This window comes from Salmo salar, chromosome ssa13 (assembly GCF_905237065.1).
Source record: "Salmo salar chromosome ssa13, Ssal_v3.1, whole genome shotgun sequence".
In the NCBI taxonomy this organism is placed as follows: domain Eukaryota; kingdom Metazoa; phylum Chordata; class Actinopteri; order Salmoniformes; family Salmonidae; genus Salmo; species Salmo salar.
Genome location: NC_059454.1, coordinates 56,389,427 through 56,409,970, shown reverse-complemented (window position 1 = coordinate 56,409,970; position 20,544 = coordinate 56,389,427). Strand labels below are relative to the sequence as shown.

At 42.0% G+C, this 20,544-nt stretch overlaps 1 protein-coding gene across 1 annotated transcript in view; it reads right to left on the bottom strand.

The window, feature by feature from the left end:
- rad50 (RAD50 homolog, double strand break repair protein) overlaps positions 1–6,208 on the bottom strand; it is a 60,291-nt gene extending 54,083 nt beyond the window's left edge. The window contains exons 1-4 of the mRNA XM_014136732.2: positions 6,104–6,208; positions 3,007–3,158; positions 2,636–2,719; positions 2,251–2,402 (exon numbers count right to left, since the gene is read on the bottom strand). Coding sequence (XP_013992207.1) covers positions 2,251–2,402; positions 2,636–2,719; positions 3,007–3,135 — 365 coding nt within the window. The 5' untranslated portion in view covers positions 3,136–3,158; positions 6,104–6,208. The remainder of the gene's footprint in view (positions 1–2,250; positions 2,403–2,635; positions 2,720–3,006; positions 3,159–6,103) is intronic.
- Positions 6,209–20,544: the final 14,336 nt, after the last annotated feature.

Genomic DNA, 20,544 nt, shown 5'->3' with positions numbered 1-20,544 from the left:
GATATAGATACTTTTGGACCTGTTTCCTCCAGCATCTTCACAAGGTCCTTCGCTGTTATTCTGGGAGTGATTTGCACTTTTCGCACCAAAGTACGTTCATCTCTAGGAGACAGAACGCGTATCCTTCCTGAGAGGTATGATGGCTGCGTGGTCCCATGGTGTTTATACTTGCGTACTATTGTTTGTACAGATGAACGTGGTACCTTCAGGCATTTGGAAATTGCTCCCAAGGATGAACCAGAGTTTTGGCTGATTTCTTTTGATTTTCACCCATGATGTCAAGCAAAGAGGCACAGTTTGAAGGTAGGCCTTGAAATACATCCACAGGTACACCTCCAATTGACTCAAATTATGTCAATTAGCCTATCAGAAGCTTCTAAAGCCATGACATCATTTTCTGGAATTTTCCAAGCTGTTTAAAGGCACAATCAACTTAATGTATGTAAACTTCTGACCCACTGAAATTGTTATACAGTGAATTAAGTGAAATAATCTGTCTGTAAACAATTGTTGGAAAAATGACTTGTGTCACTCACAGTAGATGTCCTAACCGACTTGCCAAAACTATAGTTTGTTAACAAGAAAATTTGTGGAGTGGTTGAAAAACAAGTTTTAATGACTCCAACCTAAGTGTATCTAAACTTCCGACTTCAACTGTATATTGGTTGTCACGCTCAACTAATAAAGCCTAACTTTGCGCAAGCCATTTTACAAACATTTGAATGCCGAAGGTGACGCTCTCATTGGTCACCAATCAAAGTGCGCTGTTCGCAGCTGTTTGACTAGGTTACTAATACTGCCTGGGATTTTTCAGCATGAAAAATGACTTGTAGATCAATGACTGTCAAAATAACTATGTGATTAGTTCAACACTGATGGAGAGGCCAGTTGTATATTCGGAAGGAAGAAATAAATTAATTTGACCCCCCCCCCAAAAAAAATTGGGTTAACGGGCGATTCGTAACGTTTGAATTGATTTTCTGACCAATGCATGTTGCATTTGGATTGCATCATTTGGATCGGTTTGGGGTCCCACGGACCAATGGAGATCTTACACATCTGAACCGGGACTGATGCGTAGCGGTGAATCGTTACATCTCTAATATGCGTGTTGTAAAGAAAATACCAAAATAAGTGTCAGTCTCATAACATTGTCATAAATATGGTCTCCAGTCTGTAGGCTACAGAAAAACCACATAGTAAAGAGTAGTAGCCTGTAGCCTACATGATTTTAGATACAGAGTCCCGTGTGGCTCAGTTGGTAAAGCATGGCACTTGCCATGCCAGGGTTGTGGGTTCGATTCCTATGGAGGACCAGTACAGAAAAAGTAAGAACATGTATGAACTCACTAGTGTAAGTCGCTCTGGATAAGAAAGTCTGCTAAATGACAAAAATGTAAATGTAAAAATAGAGAACAAGCATAGTTTAGGCACGGCAGGTACCCTAGCGGTTAAGTGTTGGGCCAATAACCTAAAGGTTGCCGATTCGAATACCTGAGCCGACTAGGTGAAATATATGTTGAAGTGCCCTTGAGAAAGTAGATAGCCGTGATGGCCGGGCTATCTACTCAGAATATTGCAAAATGTGCTTTCGCCGAAAAGCTATTTTAAAATCTGACACCGCGATTGCATAAAGGAGTTCTGTATCTATAATTCTTAAAATAATTGTTATGTATTCTGTGAACGTTAAGCGTCCCACCTTGCCCAGGGAGGTTAACAAAAAATGTCCGGTCCTTGTATGCATGCATAGTATCAGAGGTGGCGGCGAAGCAAGAGTCTGAAATAAGCCCAATGCGTTCCTATGGGCTTATTTTGGGCCTATGCTTGTCGCCTGCCTTACCGCCTTGGGACGACTTACATTGCTAGGGCGGAAATATAAGCATCTCGTCATTATATACAGATCTCTGATAGTATGTTCTGTTGGGCACGTCATTTTACTGTAAGGATTTTTTGGAGTTTGTTTGACGGGTTAATGAGGGTCAATTAGTCGGGTCAATTAGTCAGCGGCAAAATTGACCGAAATGTATATCCCTAGTCCATATAATGTGTACATGCTTTCGGAGAGAATTATGTGACGTGTTGTGTTGTTGGAGGTGTGTCGACCATCTAAGCTCGGAAAATATGTCCCCCTCGTCAACTTTCCACCCTAGGCACCTGCCTAATGGGTGGGCCGGTCCTGTGTACAATATAGTGCCTTCCACTTCTCTTGAACATATTATTTGGTTAAGGTAGAGTGACACTTAAACTCACTTGATCCTGGTGATGACCCCCTCCAGACTTCTGAACTCAGTCTTCTTGCCCTTCTGTGTTGCCTGCATGGACCTTTGAACTGCCACCTTCTCTCCATTTAGATCGGTGAACTGCAGTCGGATCTGAGCTCGCACATCAGTCTCATGAGCATCCTAACACACCAAAGACAGTATTAGGTACCTCTTACACATGACAACCAGGGCCTAGGAACTGTGTATGTCAAGGAGGATGCTATAAAAACGAGTCTTGGGTTTTCGCTGACGAGAAAAAAAACTCCAGGCCTTTGTTATGAATAATGTTGACAAACATTCATATTTCTCTGCTTTGCATTGATGTATAAACAAACTCACTTGCAAAGCCAACCAAGACAGACAGAGGTCCTCACCTTTGGATCATGAACAAATGTATTCCCTTTGCTTCCTGGGGGAAATTCACCAGCTGTTACATACTTCAGACACTCAATGATAGTCTGCGGCCAGAGGAGGAAAAAAGTGGATTAAAATAAGTCCTTGAATCTACCAGCATAGCTAACTGTCTGCAATGCACACCAACCAATGGAAGCAGGCTAGGTCAAAAGCATGCAATACTGTGCATCTCGCACCCACTATCCCATCAAGAAGTGTGATAAGGGTTTGCATTTATCGCTTCATCGGCTAATGATCCCTTTTTATGGTAATGTCAATGAATGTAATGTTATGTGATACTAACTTTTTTTGCAGGGCAGCATACAAGTCATATAAATCTCATGCAACCTACCGTTTTACCAGCACCATTGGGTCCCACTAACACAGTCAAGGGATTAAAGAATGATATGACTTGTTTGTCTTTGTCTTCCACTCCAAAGCTCCTCACACCGAGGATGCTCATCTTCTCAATTCTGGACATCTTTGCACCTTTATTGGGTTCAGCTGGGGAACATGAGCTTAAATGAGCATTCTCAGCAGATGCCAACTTCTAATAGCAAAAGTAATGTAATTACTGAATGGGCAAACATGCATGTAACTGGCTCGTGAAAACACCCCCTAGTCTCGTGTGACCCCACTGACAGTTTGGGTCAGATCTTTGTTTAACGTTCGCTATCTAACCTATCCTGTGATGTAATGTGTTTAGCTCTACACAGTGTGCAAAACATTAAGAATACCTGCTCTTTCCATGACAGACTGACCAGGAGAAAGCTATGACCCCTTATTGATGTCCACTTCAATCAGTGTAGATGGAGAGGAGAAAGGTGAAAGCTGCACTATGCAGAAATCGCTCCGCCATTTCCTAAAAATTCTAGTGTCTAATTGCAATGTGACAAAACAAGCACGTACAGTGCCTTGAGAAAGTATTCAGACTCCTTGCCCTTTTCCACTTTGTTTCGTTACAGCCTTACTCTAAAATGTATGAAAAAAAACTTGTAAAGAAATTATATTAAAATAAAAATATATATATGCTCAGCAATCTACACACAATACCCCATAATGACAAAGTAAAAACAGGTTCAGACATTGTTGAAAATGTATTTTTTTTTTTAAATAACAGAAATACCATATTTACAGAAGTATTCAGACCCTTTGCTATGAGACAAAATTGAGTTCAGGTGCATGTTTCCATTGATCGTCCTTGAAATGTTTGTACCCTTTCATTGGAGTCCAATTATGGTAAAGTCAAAAGATTGGACATGATTTGGAAAGGCACACACCTGTCTATATAAGGTCCCACAGTTTACAGTGCATGTCAGAGCAAAAACCAAGCCATGAGGTTGAAGGACTTGTCCGTAGTGCTCTGAGACAGGATTGTGTCGAGGCACAGATCTGGGGAAGGGTACCAAAAAAATGTCTGCAGCATTGAAGGTCCCCAAGAACACAGTGGCCTCCATTCTTAAATGGAAGAAGTTTGGAACCCCCAAGACACTTCCTAGAGCTGGCTGCCCAGCCAAACTGAGCAATCGGGGGAGAAGGGCCTTGGTCAGGGAAGTGACCAAGAACCCGATGGTCACTGACAGAGCTCCAGAGTTCCTCTGTGGAGATGAGAGAGCCTTCCAGAAGGACAACCATCTCTACAGCACTCCACCAATCAAGCCTTTATAGTAGAGTGGCCCAACGGAAGACACTCCTCAGTAAAAGGGACATGACAGCCAACTTGGAGTTTGCCAAAAGGCACCTATAGATGGTCAGACCATGAGAAACGTGATCATTTTTGGCCTGAATGCCAACCATCATGTCTGGAGGAAACCTAGCACCATCCCTATGGTGACACATGGTGGCAGCATCATGCTGTGGGAATGTTTTTCACGGCAGTGACTGGGAGTCTAGTCAGGATCGAGGCATAGATGAACGGAGCAAAGTACAGAGAGATCCTTGATGAAAACCTGCTCAGGACCTCAGACTGGGGCGAAGGTTCACCTTCCAACAGGACAACGACCAAGACAACACAGGAGTGGCTTCAGGACAAGTCTCTGAATGTTCTTGAGTGACCCAGCCAGAGCCCGGACTTGAACCCGATCGAGCATCTCTTTGGAAAGACCTGAAAATAGCTGTGCAGCCACGTTCCCCATCCAACCTGACAGAGCTTGAGAGGATCTGCAGAGAAGAATGCAAGAAACTCTCCAAATACAAGTGTGCCAAGCTTGTAGTGTCCTACCCAAGAACATTCAAGGCTGTAATCACTGCCAAAGGTGCTTAAACAAATTACTGAGTAAAGGGCCTGAATAATTTTAATACATTTATAAAAACCTGTTTTTGTTTTGTCATTACAGGTAGATTGATGAAAAAAAAACTATTTAATCAATTTTAAAATAAGGCTGTAACCTAACAATGTGGAAAAAGTCAACGGGTCTGAATACTTTCCAAAGGCACAATTTTTCACTTAAAGAAAAATAAGTGTTAACTGCATTGTTGGTTAATGTCTTGTAAGTAAGCAGTTCACTGTAAGGTTGTATTCGGCACATGTGACAAATACAACTTATTTTGTATAGTGTAGATTATCATTGTACAATCCAAACAGCTGTGAAATATATTTTCCATAACCTAAAATAATGTATTTTCTGCTGTTTAAGGTTGGTGTACAAAACTGAAACAAAACTTAACGGGAAGAACGGAAATAGCTAACAGAACACACCTACCGTTTATTAGACTTACCTCCAATAAAAGACAACACATCTAGATCTCACCTTTCTATGTGAATTTGGTCGGGTTGGCCAAAAAGTTAAACCTTGATACAATTGAGGCATGGATTGCGTATGCGTTTCATTCAGACGTTGAACGGGCAAGACAACATATTTAAGTACCTTTGAATGGCTTATGGTAGTAGCTGCCATGCACTCCGGCTTGTGTCAAGAAATGCAACGCTGCTGGGTTTCTCACGCTCAACAGTTTTCAGTGTGTATTAAGAATGGTCCACCACCAAAAGGACATGCAGCCAACTTGACATAACCGTGGGAAGCATTGGAGTCAACATAGGCCAGCATCCCTGTGGAACGCTTTCGACACCTTGTAGAGTCCACGCCCCAACAAATTGAGGCTTTTCTGTGAGGGCAAAGTCAATACTAGGGAGGTGTTCTTAATGTTTTGTACACTGTATATTGCAACCTAGAAGCTAGCTATTCATTTGGAAACATTGCAAAAGCACAGTATCGATTTGGACTACAAGGGCATGTGTGATTTATCAACAACAATGACCAGATAATGTCTGACAAGCTAACGTTACTGGTAGCTAGCTAGCAAGCAAACTTCGAAAGATAACGTTAGCTTAGAGACCAACAGCGAATTACTTTTCACTATTTAAAATGTGTGAACAGAAAGACCAACACTTGCAATGAGAAGAGTGTACGAAGGCATCTTGAGACAATAAAGCATGTCGAAAAAATTACCTTGTGTTTTTAGCAGCGAAAGTTCTTACTACACTTGCCGCGCTGACCAAAGCCGTGACGTCGCAGCATCCGCTCATTAAACGCAACTACCGGTGTTATTACTTTTTTTGTCCAGTAGAGGGCAGGCAAAAACTACGTGGGTCAGATGTGTTGTGGCCTAGAAAGAAAAAAATACTTGATATCTTCGTCTTTGAGATTTGATTGGCGGATCGCATCCAACTTTTAGGTGCGTACAGTGCCACCTACTATACTGGTGTGTGAGGCCATTCAGAGCCTACCTACATTATATTCTTTGATACAATAATAACTAATAAAAAAAGGAAAATTGCCCTCTCTCGAAAAAACACACCACCCATTCCAATATTTAACTCTATCTAGTCCTACTCCAGACCAACGGTCTGAGAGGGCATATCACTTCCACTCAACACCCCTTACAGCTGTTCTGCAGTAAATCCTTGCAATCCCAAGTAATTCCTGTTTGTCCTATATTTTATTTATTTTTATTTTTAATCCCAGCCCCCATCTGGGGGAGGCCTTTTGGTAGGCCATCATTGTAAATAAGAATTTGTTCTTATTTAAAGGTTAAAGGTTAAATAAAAAATAATTATCAGCCGCTGCCACCACAACCTCTATTTTCTGTGACTTTCGATCCATCCATTTCTGCAGTACAATTCACAACCATGTCTATGAATGCTAAAAAGCCCACTTTACTGAAGCACATAATGTATACTTCCCATCAGTCACTGGCAACCTCAATCTGCCTCTCTCTCACCGGACACCTCCAATCTCCAGCCCCATGATCCCCACCAAAACGAACACACACAACTTTCTCCACCGATACCACACATTCCTTTGTCAAATGCCCTCCTGCACACTTCTCACATCTAGGCATCTCCCTTCTACATACTGCTGCAATATTTTCGGAACATAAGCTCTCACAGGATAACTGACTACCTTGACCTTATCTGGTGACTACTCAGCATGACAGATAATGTCTTCTCCATTTCCCCACCGGATCTACGTCTCATCAAACAGCGGGTGTTACAAACACTGAATCTTCAATTTCAACTGCTCCTCCTCAACACTTAATGCACCCCCCCCCCCGGGATCACCCTACACCGGAAAGCAAAGCACATCACAATTCTTGTACCTAATCTCGCAATCCGGAGGAGGAAACACAATAAAGTCCACTCTGAGTTACCTTCACCAACTCAACAGTCCCCAACCTCTCCTCCACCTAACCTTACACCAGATACTGATCAACCAAAAGGCAAGGAATCATTCCCTCTACAAATCTCACTACCACTGGGACAAAATCATCCTTGGCCTCGGCGCAGGTACTTCACCCTCACTCTCAACAAGTTCCATCACTGAACTACCGGAGATCGTATCCTCACCTCACTTCTTCCCTCTACACTCAATTCTTCTCAGCAGTCATCACTGCACCTGCCACCACATTTAATTCATCCTCACTCTGGTCATGTTCCATTTCCTCCTCAAGCTTTTCCAAAAGTTCTATGCGATCCTCCATTCCATATTCACTCAAATATATTCAATGTTTCTCCTTTTTTTCTTGTCCATCATCTTTTCCTTCACCAGATCTTTCAGAAGGACCCACTTCATGTTTATTAATGATATGCTGCACTTTCTTGATATCTTCAACCTCGGGTGACAGGTAGCCTAGTGGTTAGTGTTGAACTTGTAACTGAAAGGTTGCAAGATCAAATCCCTGAGCTGATAAGGTAAAAATCTGTTGTTCTGCCCCTGAACAAGGCAGTTAACCTACTGTTCCTAGAATAAGAATTTGTTCTTAACTGACTTGCCTATTTAAATAAGGATAAATTAAATGGTCAGGTATCATCAAATAGATTCAGCTGCCGGCTGATTTATTTGGGGGGACCAGAACACAATTACAAATAATTTGTAGACTGCAAATTGACCACAAGAAGCCCAAACAGATACAATGTTTGACTAAAACATAATAATTTCAAATCTTGCTTAAGATCACGTCTCTCTCCGTTATGTGTGGGAATACAGATTTCTTAAATAAAAATAACTTGGAGCTGATTTCCTGGTGTTTTTATAGTCTAATTTCCGACAATTATACCTTTTGTTTTTTACTCAGAAAACTTGGGGGGACAAATAAAAACCACCTGCAGGCCGTCAGTTGGGGAACCCTGACCTAGGTTGTGGCCACTGGCCAGAGGGGTATACTACAAAGTAGGTTCAATGTGTTTTTGGTTGCTGAGTCAATTCGACCATGCCCATTTCAAATGTATCTTAAAAAAATGTTTTGCTAGATAACCACCGACTGTAGCTATGTGTACAACACACGTTACCGTCCTTACAAGTAAAAAGAAAACCAGCACAGACTAGCATAATGACTGTTGTGAACTTTTTTTTATTGACGTCTTTAGTTAGCTAGCCAGCTAACGTAGCTCATGGTTTGTGTAGTCATACTTTTTCATGTGGTGACATGCTAGCTAGCATTAGCCCATCAGGGAAGGGCTATTTAGCTAACGTTAGCTAGTTAACACTAACTCACAGTTTGTGAGGTCAGACTTGCTAGCTAACATTAGGCCGGTACCATGGCAAGGACAGTTGGTTAGCTAACATGTCACCACTTAGAGTCTGATTACACGAACGGTGAGCTACTGTTAACTAACTAGCTATCTAAATATTACCTGGTGAGCTAGCTAGTTAGCCACCTTGGTTGGCTAGTTAACTACATTAGCTAAAGTTGGCTAGCTAGCCCACAAAGGACTTGTGGGCTCAATGTTTTCCCCATACAAAACACAGAAATGGCTTTGTTCCATGAGTGCATCTGTTGTACATGACTAATCAAATGACCTGTGAAGTCAGTTAGATGGAAGCAGGGATGGAAATTAAGATAGCCTGAGGCAAGTACTTTTCAGAATGGGCTAGTAGACATGGTGCCAAACTAGCCTGACACAGCAGTGAAATGGCTAGTAGAAAATATGCCAAACTAGCCTGACACAGCAGTGAAATTTTGCATTTACAAACATCGCATGCCACAGATTTAGGACCTGAATGTTACCTGGGCTGGTAGAATTTGTGGTCTGCTGGCTAGTGCCCAAAATCATTATGTTCCATCCCTGCATGTCACTCCCTTTCAGTGACCTCACAGCTGAGGGTTTTAACTTTCCTCTTGAGAATTAGAATCATAAGTACAGCCTTATAGCTCATCACAATACTTCACATCTTCGGGCAAATAGTACCCTAGACTGTCCTGATCATCTAGTTGAGCATTGCAGATAATTCCTCCATTCCAGCAGAAATGTCCCATCCACATAGTAAGATTTTAGATGTGCAGATAGACTAAAGCACAGTCTATTTTACCATTACTATAGTCAAGTCTGTGGGTTATGGTATTTAAATATCGACGTTAACATTTTAGTAATCAACCTAGCTAGCTAGTAAAAGTAAAAAAAAAATGTGTCTTTCAGCCAGCCAGACCCAGTGACAAAACAAGGGTCTTCAGCTGCCATTTTCCATTGGAAAAAAGGTAGCTCATCCACCATGTCAGAACAGGAAGATCCAGACACATCCACCATGGCAGAAGAGAAAGATCCAGACTCGTCCACCATGGCAGACAATGAAGTTCCAGGCCCCCCGGCCACTAAAGAATGTAAGAAACTGCTTATCTGCACAGTTGGGAAAGAGAGATGGCTCTGTATTTATCAGAAAAGGAAGCTCATCCACCATGGCAGAAGAGGAGGATCCTGACTCATCCAACATGGCAGAAGAGGAAGATCCAGACATGGTTCTCATGATGTTGCTTGCAAGCAAGATGAAACATCACAGAGGACCACAGTATGAGTCATAAACTCAGCAAAAAAAGGAAAGTCCTCTCACTGTCAACTGCGTTTATATTCAGCAAACGTAACGTGTAAATATTTGTATGAACATAACAAGATTCAACAACTGAGACATAAACTGAACAAGTTCCACAGATGTGACTAACAGAAATGGAATAATGTGTCCCTGAACAAAGGGGGAAGGGGGGGGGGGGTCAAAATCAAAAGTAACAGTCAGTATCTGGTGTGGCCACCAGCTGCATTAAGTACTGCAGTGTATCTCCTCCTCATGGACTGCACCAGATTTGCCAGTTCTTGCTGTGAGGTGTTACCACACTCTTCCACCAAGGCATCTGCAAGTTCCCGGACATTTCTGGGGGGAATGGCCCTAGCCCTCACCCTCCGATCCAACAGGTCCCAGACATGCTCAGTGGGATTGAGATCCAGGCTCTTTGCTTGCCATGGCAGAACACTGACATTCCTGTCTTGCAGGAAATCACACACAGAATGAGCAGTATGGCTGGTGGCATTGTCATGCTGGAGGGTCATGTCAGGATGAGGTTGCAGTTGTAAATGAGAACTTGTTCTCAACTGGCCTACCTGGTTAAATAAAGGTGAAATAAAATACATTAAAAATGATACTGCGTAGTGTAAGCTACACAATACAATGAAATGCCTACTCACAACTAAAGCTCGCCTCGCAAAAAGTGATATTAAGCTACAGTATAGGTATTTGTATTTACATTAGGCTAATAGCTATACCACATAGTCCTAGTCCTATTAGGCTATACACCTCCTCTTTCCGACAGATAATATCTAAACCAGGCAAGAAGTTATCCACGTAGACCACTTTGGGTTTCCGAACTCTCCAAAAGAATGTGGTGATCGATGGTGTCAAAAGAGGCACAAAAGTCTAGGAGCACAAGCGATAGACACAGAGCCTTGGTCTGACGCCGTTAAAAGATAATATACCACCTTCCTGAGTGCGGTCTCAATACAATGATTAGAGAGTGCTTAGGGATGATAGTCATTTAGGTAGGTTACCTTTTAGTTCTTGGGAACAGGGAAAATGGTGATCTGCTTGAAATCTGTTGGGATTACAGACTGGGGCAAGAAGATGTTGAAAATGTCAGTGAAGACACTTGCCAGCTACTCGGCGCATGCTCTGAGAACGCGCCCTGGTATTCCGTCTGGCTCAGCGGCCTTGCAGAGCTGGTGCTGTAGGATTCTATCTTGGTCCTATATCAACCCTTTCCATGTTTGATGGCTCGTCGGCGGTTGTAGCGGGTTTTCTTGTAAGCGTCAGTTTTGATAGCTAGCTAAATCTCCTCAAGAAAAACAACTTCCTGTTGTACGCGGAACGAGGAAGAGCTTGGTTTTGTTTGTTTGGGAAGTTATTGGTAGCTACCTAGCTTCTTATGCTGGATCCCGCAACGCAGTTGGCATCAGTTGCTGGGACTGCTTGTATCTTTCCAGTGATCCTGCCGACCAAGGACGGGTATGAGGAGCTATTTGGCATCGCAGCTGCTAGCTAGCTGGACATCAAGCTAGCGAGGTGTTCTTGAACGCAGCCCGCGATGTGGTTAGCCATTGTGGCTGGGACCGCGGATTGTCCCGGGCTTGTGGCTGTCTAGATCCCTGCTGTTTGTTGTTTTCAATTTTCCCCGTGACCTGCCCTGTCTGGAACTGCGAGGAATAACAGCCTAACATATGTTGCTAGCTACCATGGAAAGACCAAAGCCGGCGGGAGTACCGTTGAGGACAGTGCCAGTGATGTCTCTATCACACGTGAAGGATATTTTAAATGAACAAAAAGAGACCTATAAGCAGTTGTTACAACAACAAGAAAATAGTTTAAATTGTTTTGTCCAAATACTTGTGGATTCTACTAATAAAACAATGGACGACCTGACCAGAGAGGTTCAGGACCTGAAGAACAGTTTGCAGTTCTCCCAGGGTCAGCTCAACGAGTTGAAACAGGAGAATGGCAAGATGACGTCATTGCAATCTGTAAGTCATTGAGAGAGGACATCAGTTCTGTGTGTGAATCCATGATAACAATGACAGATAAATCAGACTCGAGGGACAATCAAGACAAAACAACGTGGTTGTGGACGGAATTACAGAATCTCCACATGAGACCTGGATGGAGTCTGAGGACAAAGTGAGAGAAATGATCTCTGAGAAATTGAAGATGGACCACAGAAAGATTGAGGTGGACTGGAAAATCCACCACCGGCCCAGGTGATAGGCCCAGGCCGATAGTGGTCAAGTTCCTGAGGTTCAAGGACAATGTAGCTGTTCTGGAAAGAGCCAATAACTTGAGAGAAACGTATATCTTCCTCAACGAGGACTATCCTGAAGCTGTGCACCAAAAGAGGAAAGAACTGATCCCAGCCATGAAAGCTGCCAGAGCGCGTGGGGACATTGCATACATCCGTTACGACAGGCTCATTGACCACCCTCCCTCCCAGAAGCCTGGAAGGGATGAGAGAGCCAAGCCTATGGCTTCGTAGACTCAACCCCGCAGCACACACACACCAATTGATTAATGAACTGCTGAATGTATATTTTTTTCTCTTGCTTTGTCTGCTCTTTTCAATATTATGTCTATCACTGATAAGCTACCCAGGAAAGGGCTGAAAATAGCCCATATTAGTATATGTAGCCTTAGAAATAAGGTTCATGAAATCAATAACATGCTAACATCAGATAACATTCATATATTAGCCATTTCTGAGACTCACTTAGATAATTAATTTGATGATACATCACTAGCAATACAAGGATATACCATTTATAGAACAGACAGAAATGCTTATGGGGTAGGAGTTGCTGTATATATTCAGAGCCATATCCTTGTAATGCTTAGTGAAGATCTTATGCCAAGTGTTATTGAAGTGTTGTGGTTGCAGGTTCACTTGGCACATCTAAAGCCTTTTCTTTTGGGGTGTTGCTATAGGCCACCAAGTGCTAACAGTCAGTATCTAAATAATATGTGTGAAATGCTTGATAGTGTATGTGATGTAAACAAAGAGGTCTACTTTCTTGGGGAACGGAATATTTACTGGTTTTCATCAAGCTGTCCGCTCAAGAGGAAGCTTCTTACTGTAACCAGTGCCTGTAATCTGGTTCAGGCTATTAATCAACCTACCAGGGTGTTTACAAACACTACAGGAACAAGATCATCCACATGTATCGATCACATTTTTACTAATGCTGTATAACTTTGTTCTAAAGCTATAAAGCTATATCTAAAGCTATATCCGGATGCAGCCAAAGCTCCAACAGCTCGGCCTAAAATAGTGTATAAGAGATCATACAAAAGATTTTGCTGTGACTCTTATGTGGATGATGTTAAATATATTTCTTGGTCTGATGTGATTAATGTGGAGTATCCAGACGCTGCACTTGATGAATTTATGAAATTGCTTTTTCCAATTATTGATAAACATGCACCTGTTAAGAAACTGGCTGTTAGAACTGTTAAGGCTCCATGGATTGATGAGGAATTTAAAACCTGTATGGTTGAAAGAGATTGGGCAAAAGCAGTGGCTAATAAGTCTGGCTGTACATCTGGCTGGCTTACTTACAGCAAATTGAGAAATTATGTGACTAAACTCAACAAAAAGAAGAAGAAACTTTATTATGAAGCCAAAATCAATGATATAAAGAATGATGGAAAAAAAACTTTGGAGTACTTTAAATGAAATTATGGGCAGAAAGACAAATTGAACTCCATCTTTCATCGAATCAGATGGCTTATTCATCACAAAACCATTTGATGTTGCCAATTATTTTAATGATTATTTCATTGGCAAAGTGGGCAAACTTAGGCAGGAAATTCCCACGACAAACAGTGAGCAATTATATTCATGCATAAAAATACAAATAATGAAAGAGAAAAGCAGTGCAAGTTTGAATTTTGTAAAGTTAGTGAGAGAGAGGTGGAATTTTTTTTGTTAACAATCAATAATGACAAACCTGGCATTGATAACTTAGATGGAAAGCTACTGAGGATGGTGGCTGACTCTATAGCCACTCCTATCTGTCATATTTTTAATCTGAGCCTAGAGGAAAGTCTTTGTCCTCAGGCCTGGAGGGAAGCTAAAGTAATTCCTCTACCCAAGAGTGGTAAAGCGGCCTTTACTGGTTCTAACAGCAAACCTATAAGCTTGCTGCCAACTCTTAGCAAACTGTTGGAAAAAAATGTGTTTGACCAAATACAATGCTATTTCTCTGTAAACAAATTAAGTGCTAGACCTCAGCTGAATCTGGTAATGAATGGTGTGGCTGTTGAACAAGTTGAGGAGACTAAATTACTTGGTATTACCTTAGATTGTAAACTCTCATGGTCAAAACATATAGATTAAATGGTTGCAAAGATGGAGAGAGGTCTAGCCGTAATAAAGAGATGCTCTGCTTTTTTGACACCACACTCCAAAAAGCAAGTTCTGCAGGCTCTAGTTTTGTCTAATCTTGATTATTGTCCAGTCGTGTGGTCCAGTGCTGCAAGGAAATATCTAGTTAAGCTGCCGCTGGCCCAGAACAGAGCGGCACGTTTTGCTCTTAATTGTAATCAAAAGGCTGATATAAATACTATGCATGTCAGTCTCTCTTGGCTAAGAGTTGAGGAGAGACTGACTGCATCACTTCTTTTTATGAGAAACATGAATGTGTTGAAAGTCCCATTGTTTGCATAGTCAACTTACACACAGCTCTGACACACACTTATCCCACCAGACATGCCACCAGGGGTCTTTTCATAGTCCACAAATCCAGAACAAATTCAAGAAAACGTACAGTATTATATAGAGCCTTTATTGCATGGAACTTCCTTCCATCTCATATTGCTCAAGTAAACAGCAAACCTGGTTTCATAAAACAGATAAAGCAACACCTCATGGCACAACGCCTCTCCCCTATTTGACCTATAGTTTGTGTGTATGCATTGATATGTAGGCTGTGTGCCTTTTTAAAAATGTATGTAGTTTTGTCCTTGAGCTGTTCTTGTCTAATGATGTTCTGTATTATGTCATTCTGTATTATGTGTCATGTTTTGTGTGGACCCTCGGAAGAGTAGCTGCTGCTTTTGCAACAGCTAATGGGGATCCAAATATCCAAATATCAAAACAACTTGGAAGATGGTGATTAGCGATGCTTCTGCAGTGATGTTCAAAATTTTTGTAAGTTGTTTTTGTTCTCCTTAAAATGCAAATGACTACTTCATCCTAACGTTACATCTTTGAAAACAGGCATTTAATTCAGTGGCAAACATGACAAGAAAAATGCTGCAAAAAAGGTTTTGAGTAAGTCATGTGGCCATAGTTAGCTCTCTTGCCACTGCACTACCACTAGCTAATGTTAGTGACGCGGTAGTCTACATTCCTATTTTCCACAGCGGTGCTGGTCCCAACACTTCTCTTTTCTTGTAGTTCTCCCGATTTGTCACGTTGGTTTATCTGTGTTGAGCTGATTGTAATGTTCATGCTATGCAATATTAGTTTCTACCTGAATGGTTACAGCCTGAATGGGTCTAGCTAGCTAGTTTCATTGCACATAACCTGTTATGGTGAAAGTAATGGTAAGCTGCACTAGTTACTGTTTCTCCTTGGCACTCCAATTTGATAAAGTACGTTTCAGTCTAGCTATCTACATACATTTCACACAACTCTACTTGTTTTGGTTAATGTTGTACTTCATCTTAAGTCTTTTCAGGATCGACTACGCGAAGGAGTGTGAGTTGGAGGAGCAGCTGTCGCCTGCATGGGTGAAAAATAAGTGGGAGAGCCATAAGCAAAAATACACGGTACACTGATGTACAGTGGGGAGAACAAGTATTTGATACACTGCCGATTTTGCAGGTTTTCCTACTTACAAAACATGTAGAGGTCTGTAATTTGTATCATAGGTACACTTCAACTGTGAGAGACAGAATCTAAAACAAAAATCCAGAAAATCACATTGTATGATTTTTAAGTAATTCATTTGCATTTTATTGCATGACATAAGTATTTGATACATCAGAAAAGCAGAACTTAATATTTGGTACAGAAACCTTTGTTTGCAATTACAGAGATCATACATTTCCTGTAGTTCTTGACCAGGTTTGCACACACGGCAACAGGGATTTTGTCCCACTCCTCTATACAGACCTTCTCCAGATCCTTCAGGTTTCGGGGCTGTCGCTGGGCAATACAGACTTTCAGCTCCCTCCAAAGATTTTCTATTGGGTTCAGGTCTGGAGACTGGCTAGGCCACTCCAGGACCTTGAGATGCTTCTTATGGAGCCACTCCTTAGTTGCCCTGGCTGTGTGTTTTGGGTCGTTGTCATGCTGGAAGACCCAGCCACAACCCATCTTCAATGCTCTTACTGAGGGAAGGAGGTTGTTGGCCAAGATCTCGCGATACATGGCCCCATCCATCCTCCCCTCAATACGGTGCAGTCGTCCTGTCCCCTTTGCAGAAAAGCATCCCCAAAGAATGATGTTTCCACCTCCATGCTTCATGGTTGGGATGGTGTTCTTGGGGTTGTACTCATCCTTCTTCCTCCAAACACGTTGAGTGGAGTTTCTCCCATTCCTCCTCTGGATCATCCAGATGGTCACTGGCAAACTTCAGATGGGCCTGGAAATGCGCTGGCTTGAGCAGGGGGACCTTGCGTGCGCTGCAGGATTTTAATCCATGACGGCGTAATGTGTTACTAATGGTTTTCTTTGAGACTGTGGTCCCAGCTCTCTTCAGGTCATTGACCAGGTCCTGCTGTGTAGTTCTGGGCTGATCCCTCACCTTCCTCATGATCATTGATGCCCCACGAGGTGAGATCTTGCATGGAGCCCCAGACCGAGGGTGATTGACCGTCATCTTGAACTTCTTCCATTTTCTAATAATTGCGCCAACAGTTGTTGCCTTCTCACCAAGCTGCTTGCCTATTGTCCTGTAGCCCATCCCAGCCTTGTGCAGGTCTACAATTTTATCCCTGATGTCCTTACACAGCTCTCTGGTCTTGGCCATTGTGGAGAGGTTGGAGTCTGTTTGATTGAGTGTGTGGACAGGTGTCTTTTATACTGGTAACGAGTTCAAACAGGTGCAGTTAATACAGGTAATGAGTGGAGAACAGGAGGGCTTCTTAAAGAAAAACTAACAGGTCTGTGAGAGCCGGAATTCCTACTGGTTGGTAGGTGATCAAATACTTATGTCATGCAATAAAATGCAAATTAATTACTTAAAAATCATACAATGTGATTTTCTGGATTTTTGTTTTAGATTCCGTCTCTCACAGTTGAAGTGTACCTATGATAAAAATTACAGCCCTCTACATGCTTTGTAAGTAGGAAAACCTGCAAAATCGGCAGTGTATCAAATACTTGTTCTCCCCACTGTATGTCATCTTGACGTTTATTGCTGTGCTGTACTTGGCTAATAAAGTACCCCTGTTCTCTGAGAGCAACACCACTTTCCTATCTATTTCCTATGCTTCACAGGCACATTCATGTAAGTGTGCAGATTTACATGTTAGAAAGGTACAAGTATTCCAGAGAAGTGTACTGCAATTGTCATTATACATTTTACAGGCCTATATGTATTATGTTTGATGTTGAAAGCTATTCTTTTCCATATTCTTCAGCAGTTGAAAGCTCCCCCCACTGGAGTCATCACGGAGGGTGGTGGTATGTGGTGATGGATGAGGTGCTGCAAGGCCTGCCACTTCATCACCCCACCGGTCATCATCTCCTCTCCCATCCAGATGTGGAGGCAGGAGAAGGAGGTGACTGCCAGGGAGGCACGTCTTACGGCCATTTTAGAGGTTAGATTATTAAAAACGTGTTATTTTGTATGCATTTTATTTATAGCTATTCATTTATAGATTTTTTTACTGTTTTTGGTGAAGTCTTTTTTTTAAAGTCCAAAGTGGATTTCTGTTTTGTCATTAAAGTGTTTCTTGTTTGTAATAAAAATATATTTGATACCGTTGCAGCTACTGTTTGTGTATTTTACTTTCAACATTTCAACATTCAAAAATGCACTCCCTGTCACAGGGGTCGTAAAATGGAGACCAAGGCGCAGCGTGTAGAGTGCTCATTCTTACTTTATGAGAACACTTAAACAAAATAACAAAACGACAGCCAACAGTTCCGTAAGGTACTCAGACAAAACGGAAAACAACTACCCACAAACCCCAAAGGAAAACAGGCTGCCTAAGTATGGCTTCCAATCAGAGACAACGAAAGACACCTGCCTATGATTGGAAACCATACCTGGCCAAAACCTGGAAAACAAAACATAGAAATAGAATACTAGAAAAAACCCACATATAAACAGAAAACCCAAAACCACCCAACACAACCACCTGTCACGCCCTGACCGCTCTACTATGGCAAATGACCTCTTACTAGGGTCAGGACGTGACACAGTAGCTCAGATTTGGGAGTATCTTGTTGCAGGTGCATGGTAGCAATTAGATAAGTTGAAAGAAAAAAGAAACCCGCACACAGCTCTTGCTAGTATCACTTTTTTATTTAAGCTTACGTGTCAGCCTCTTGGCCTTCGTCAGAGATCATTGCTCTACTAAACTATCATTAATATAATAATAATTGATCACATATCTATAGCGCTTTTCATAATCTCAAAGTACATCAAAAGCAAAAATCAAACACACAATACATCATCTTGAGTAGCCTAGCTTTATTTGGCTAGGTCACCCAATAGAGGCCAAGTCTTTGAGTGCAAAGATGGAGAGGGATAGTTCATGGCTTGATCAGAGGAAGATGGTCAGGGAGATGGTTGATGAAGATGGAGTCTGGTGACAATCTTGTAGAGGGTGTAGCCACTGAACTTCTCCTTCACAATGTATGGCCCACTTGGGTGATGCCTTGGCAGCTCTGGGTGCCAGAAAGCTCAGCACACACAGTTCAGAGTAGTAGCCAGTCTTCCTCATTACGACCCCTCTGCCTCAGCACTGCATTCCTCTGTTGCATTCCCATTCTTCTCAAGCTTCAGGTGACTCTTCAATTGATACATGTGTAGGCCTATGGTACACTCAAGTTTACTCCAAATACGTCGTTCCAAATGCTAGCTACTTAGCTATCGTTAGCTGAAAACAACACAAAAGGTCACTGGGTGGGGCTACAGACCTTTCCGGTTCATATGAAGCTGTAACTGATGGTGTGTTCAAGACAACAGGTAACAATGAACAAAAAAAACGCGCTCCGACTGGAAAAAAAAATCATCCAACTCGGGATTACAAGTCAGAAACTTGGGCATCATCGTAGAGCTCCGACCTCTCCGACCTGAAGATCCCCAACTTCACAGTTTTTCCCAGTCTGAGCTCATTTTGTTTCTGAATTCCCAGTTGTTTGGAATGCACCAAAAGTAGTACGTTTCGACCGTGGCATACTACATACTTTTTACTAAACAGTATGTGCAAAATATTATGTAGTATGATTAGTGCACAGTATGCAGTTTAAGTATGTAATAGGCAAGCCAGATTTCAGACACAGCCCCTGTGTGTGATTAAAACCCCTAATCCTCACAGTAGCCAAATACCAAATGTAATTGGTTCAGTAGGCAGAATTCTAATCAAGGAAGAGTGTCACTATCGCTACTGAAGTTGCTGCTGCTGTACAGCTAGCTGTGGGAGAATTAAAACTGCTGTGTACACCGCCATCCATTGGCAACATCAGTGCACTATAAAACCCCTTGCTCCGAGACTGAGAGAGACATTAGAGACAGTGGTGTTTTACATTTTTTATTGAATATCCGAAACATACAATTTACTTGCAGTGAAGCCGCTCAACAACTACACCGTACCAGTCATCCAACAGACTCCCATTCAGAGCGACACACAGAAGCATCCAGGGTCAATGCCCTGCTCAAGGGCACGTAAACAGATCTCCCACCAAGCCAAAAAAACATGAACCCAAACTCTCCAAGATCCCCCACAGTTCCCCAATAGCTGTCCCTCAACCATTCGAGACCCCTCCCACAGCCCCCCACCTCAGAAGAAAAATAAAAAATACAATTAATTCCATCCCCCCCAAGAACGCCCCAATGTACCAACAACCAAAGAATGAACTAAAGAGAAAAAAGAAAAAGACAGAAGAAAACAGCAAACAACAATGCAATTTTTAAAAATTAATAAGAAAAAAAAAATGAAAAAAATAAGAAGGACATCAAGGACAAATAAAATCATAACAGTAATGCCAACTGTATATGTTTGTGTGCATGTCTGGCACTATTACATGTATGTGTGTGTTCTTGTATGTGTTTATTTGAATGAGAGTGTGTGTATATGCATGTGTACAAACACCTGCACGGCATCAGCCTCAGGCAAACCGGCATTAGTTGTAAAAACACTGCCCCTCAGTGTCATTCAAACATAATAAAAAGTATGTTTTATTTTAACTTAAAAAAAACACTTTTATATTTCACCATCAGTCTATCTCCCGCACAGCAACTCCACTCCCACTTGTCTCCAATTCCACATCCCAACCCTCAGCTTCCCTCAGCCCATCCCATCTATCTCTGCTGGCCACCCTCTTTGGGTTTCTACACAACACATATCTTTCAACTATGCTGTGATGTTTAACATACAATTTCAATCTAATCGGATAGAATCCACAG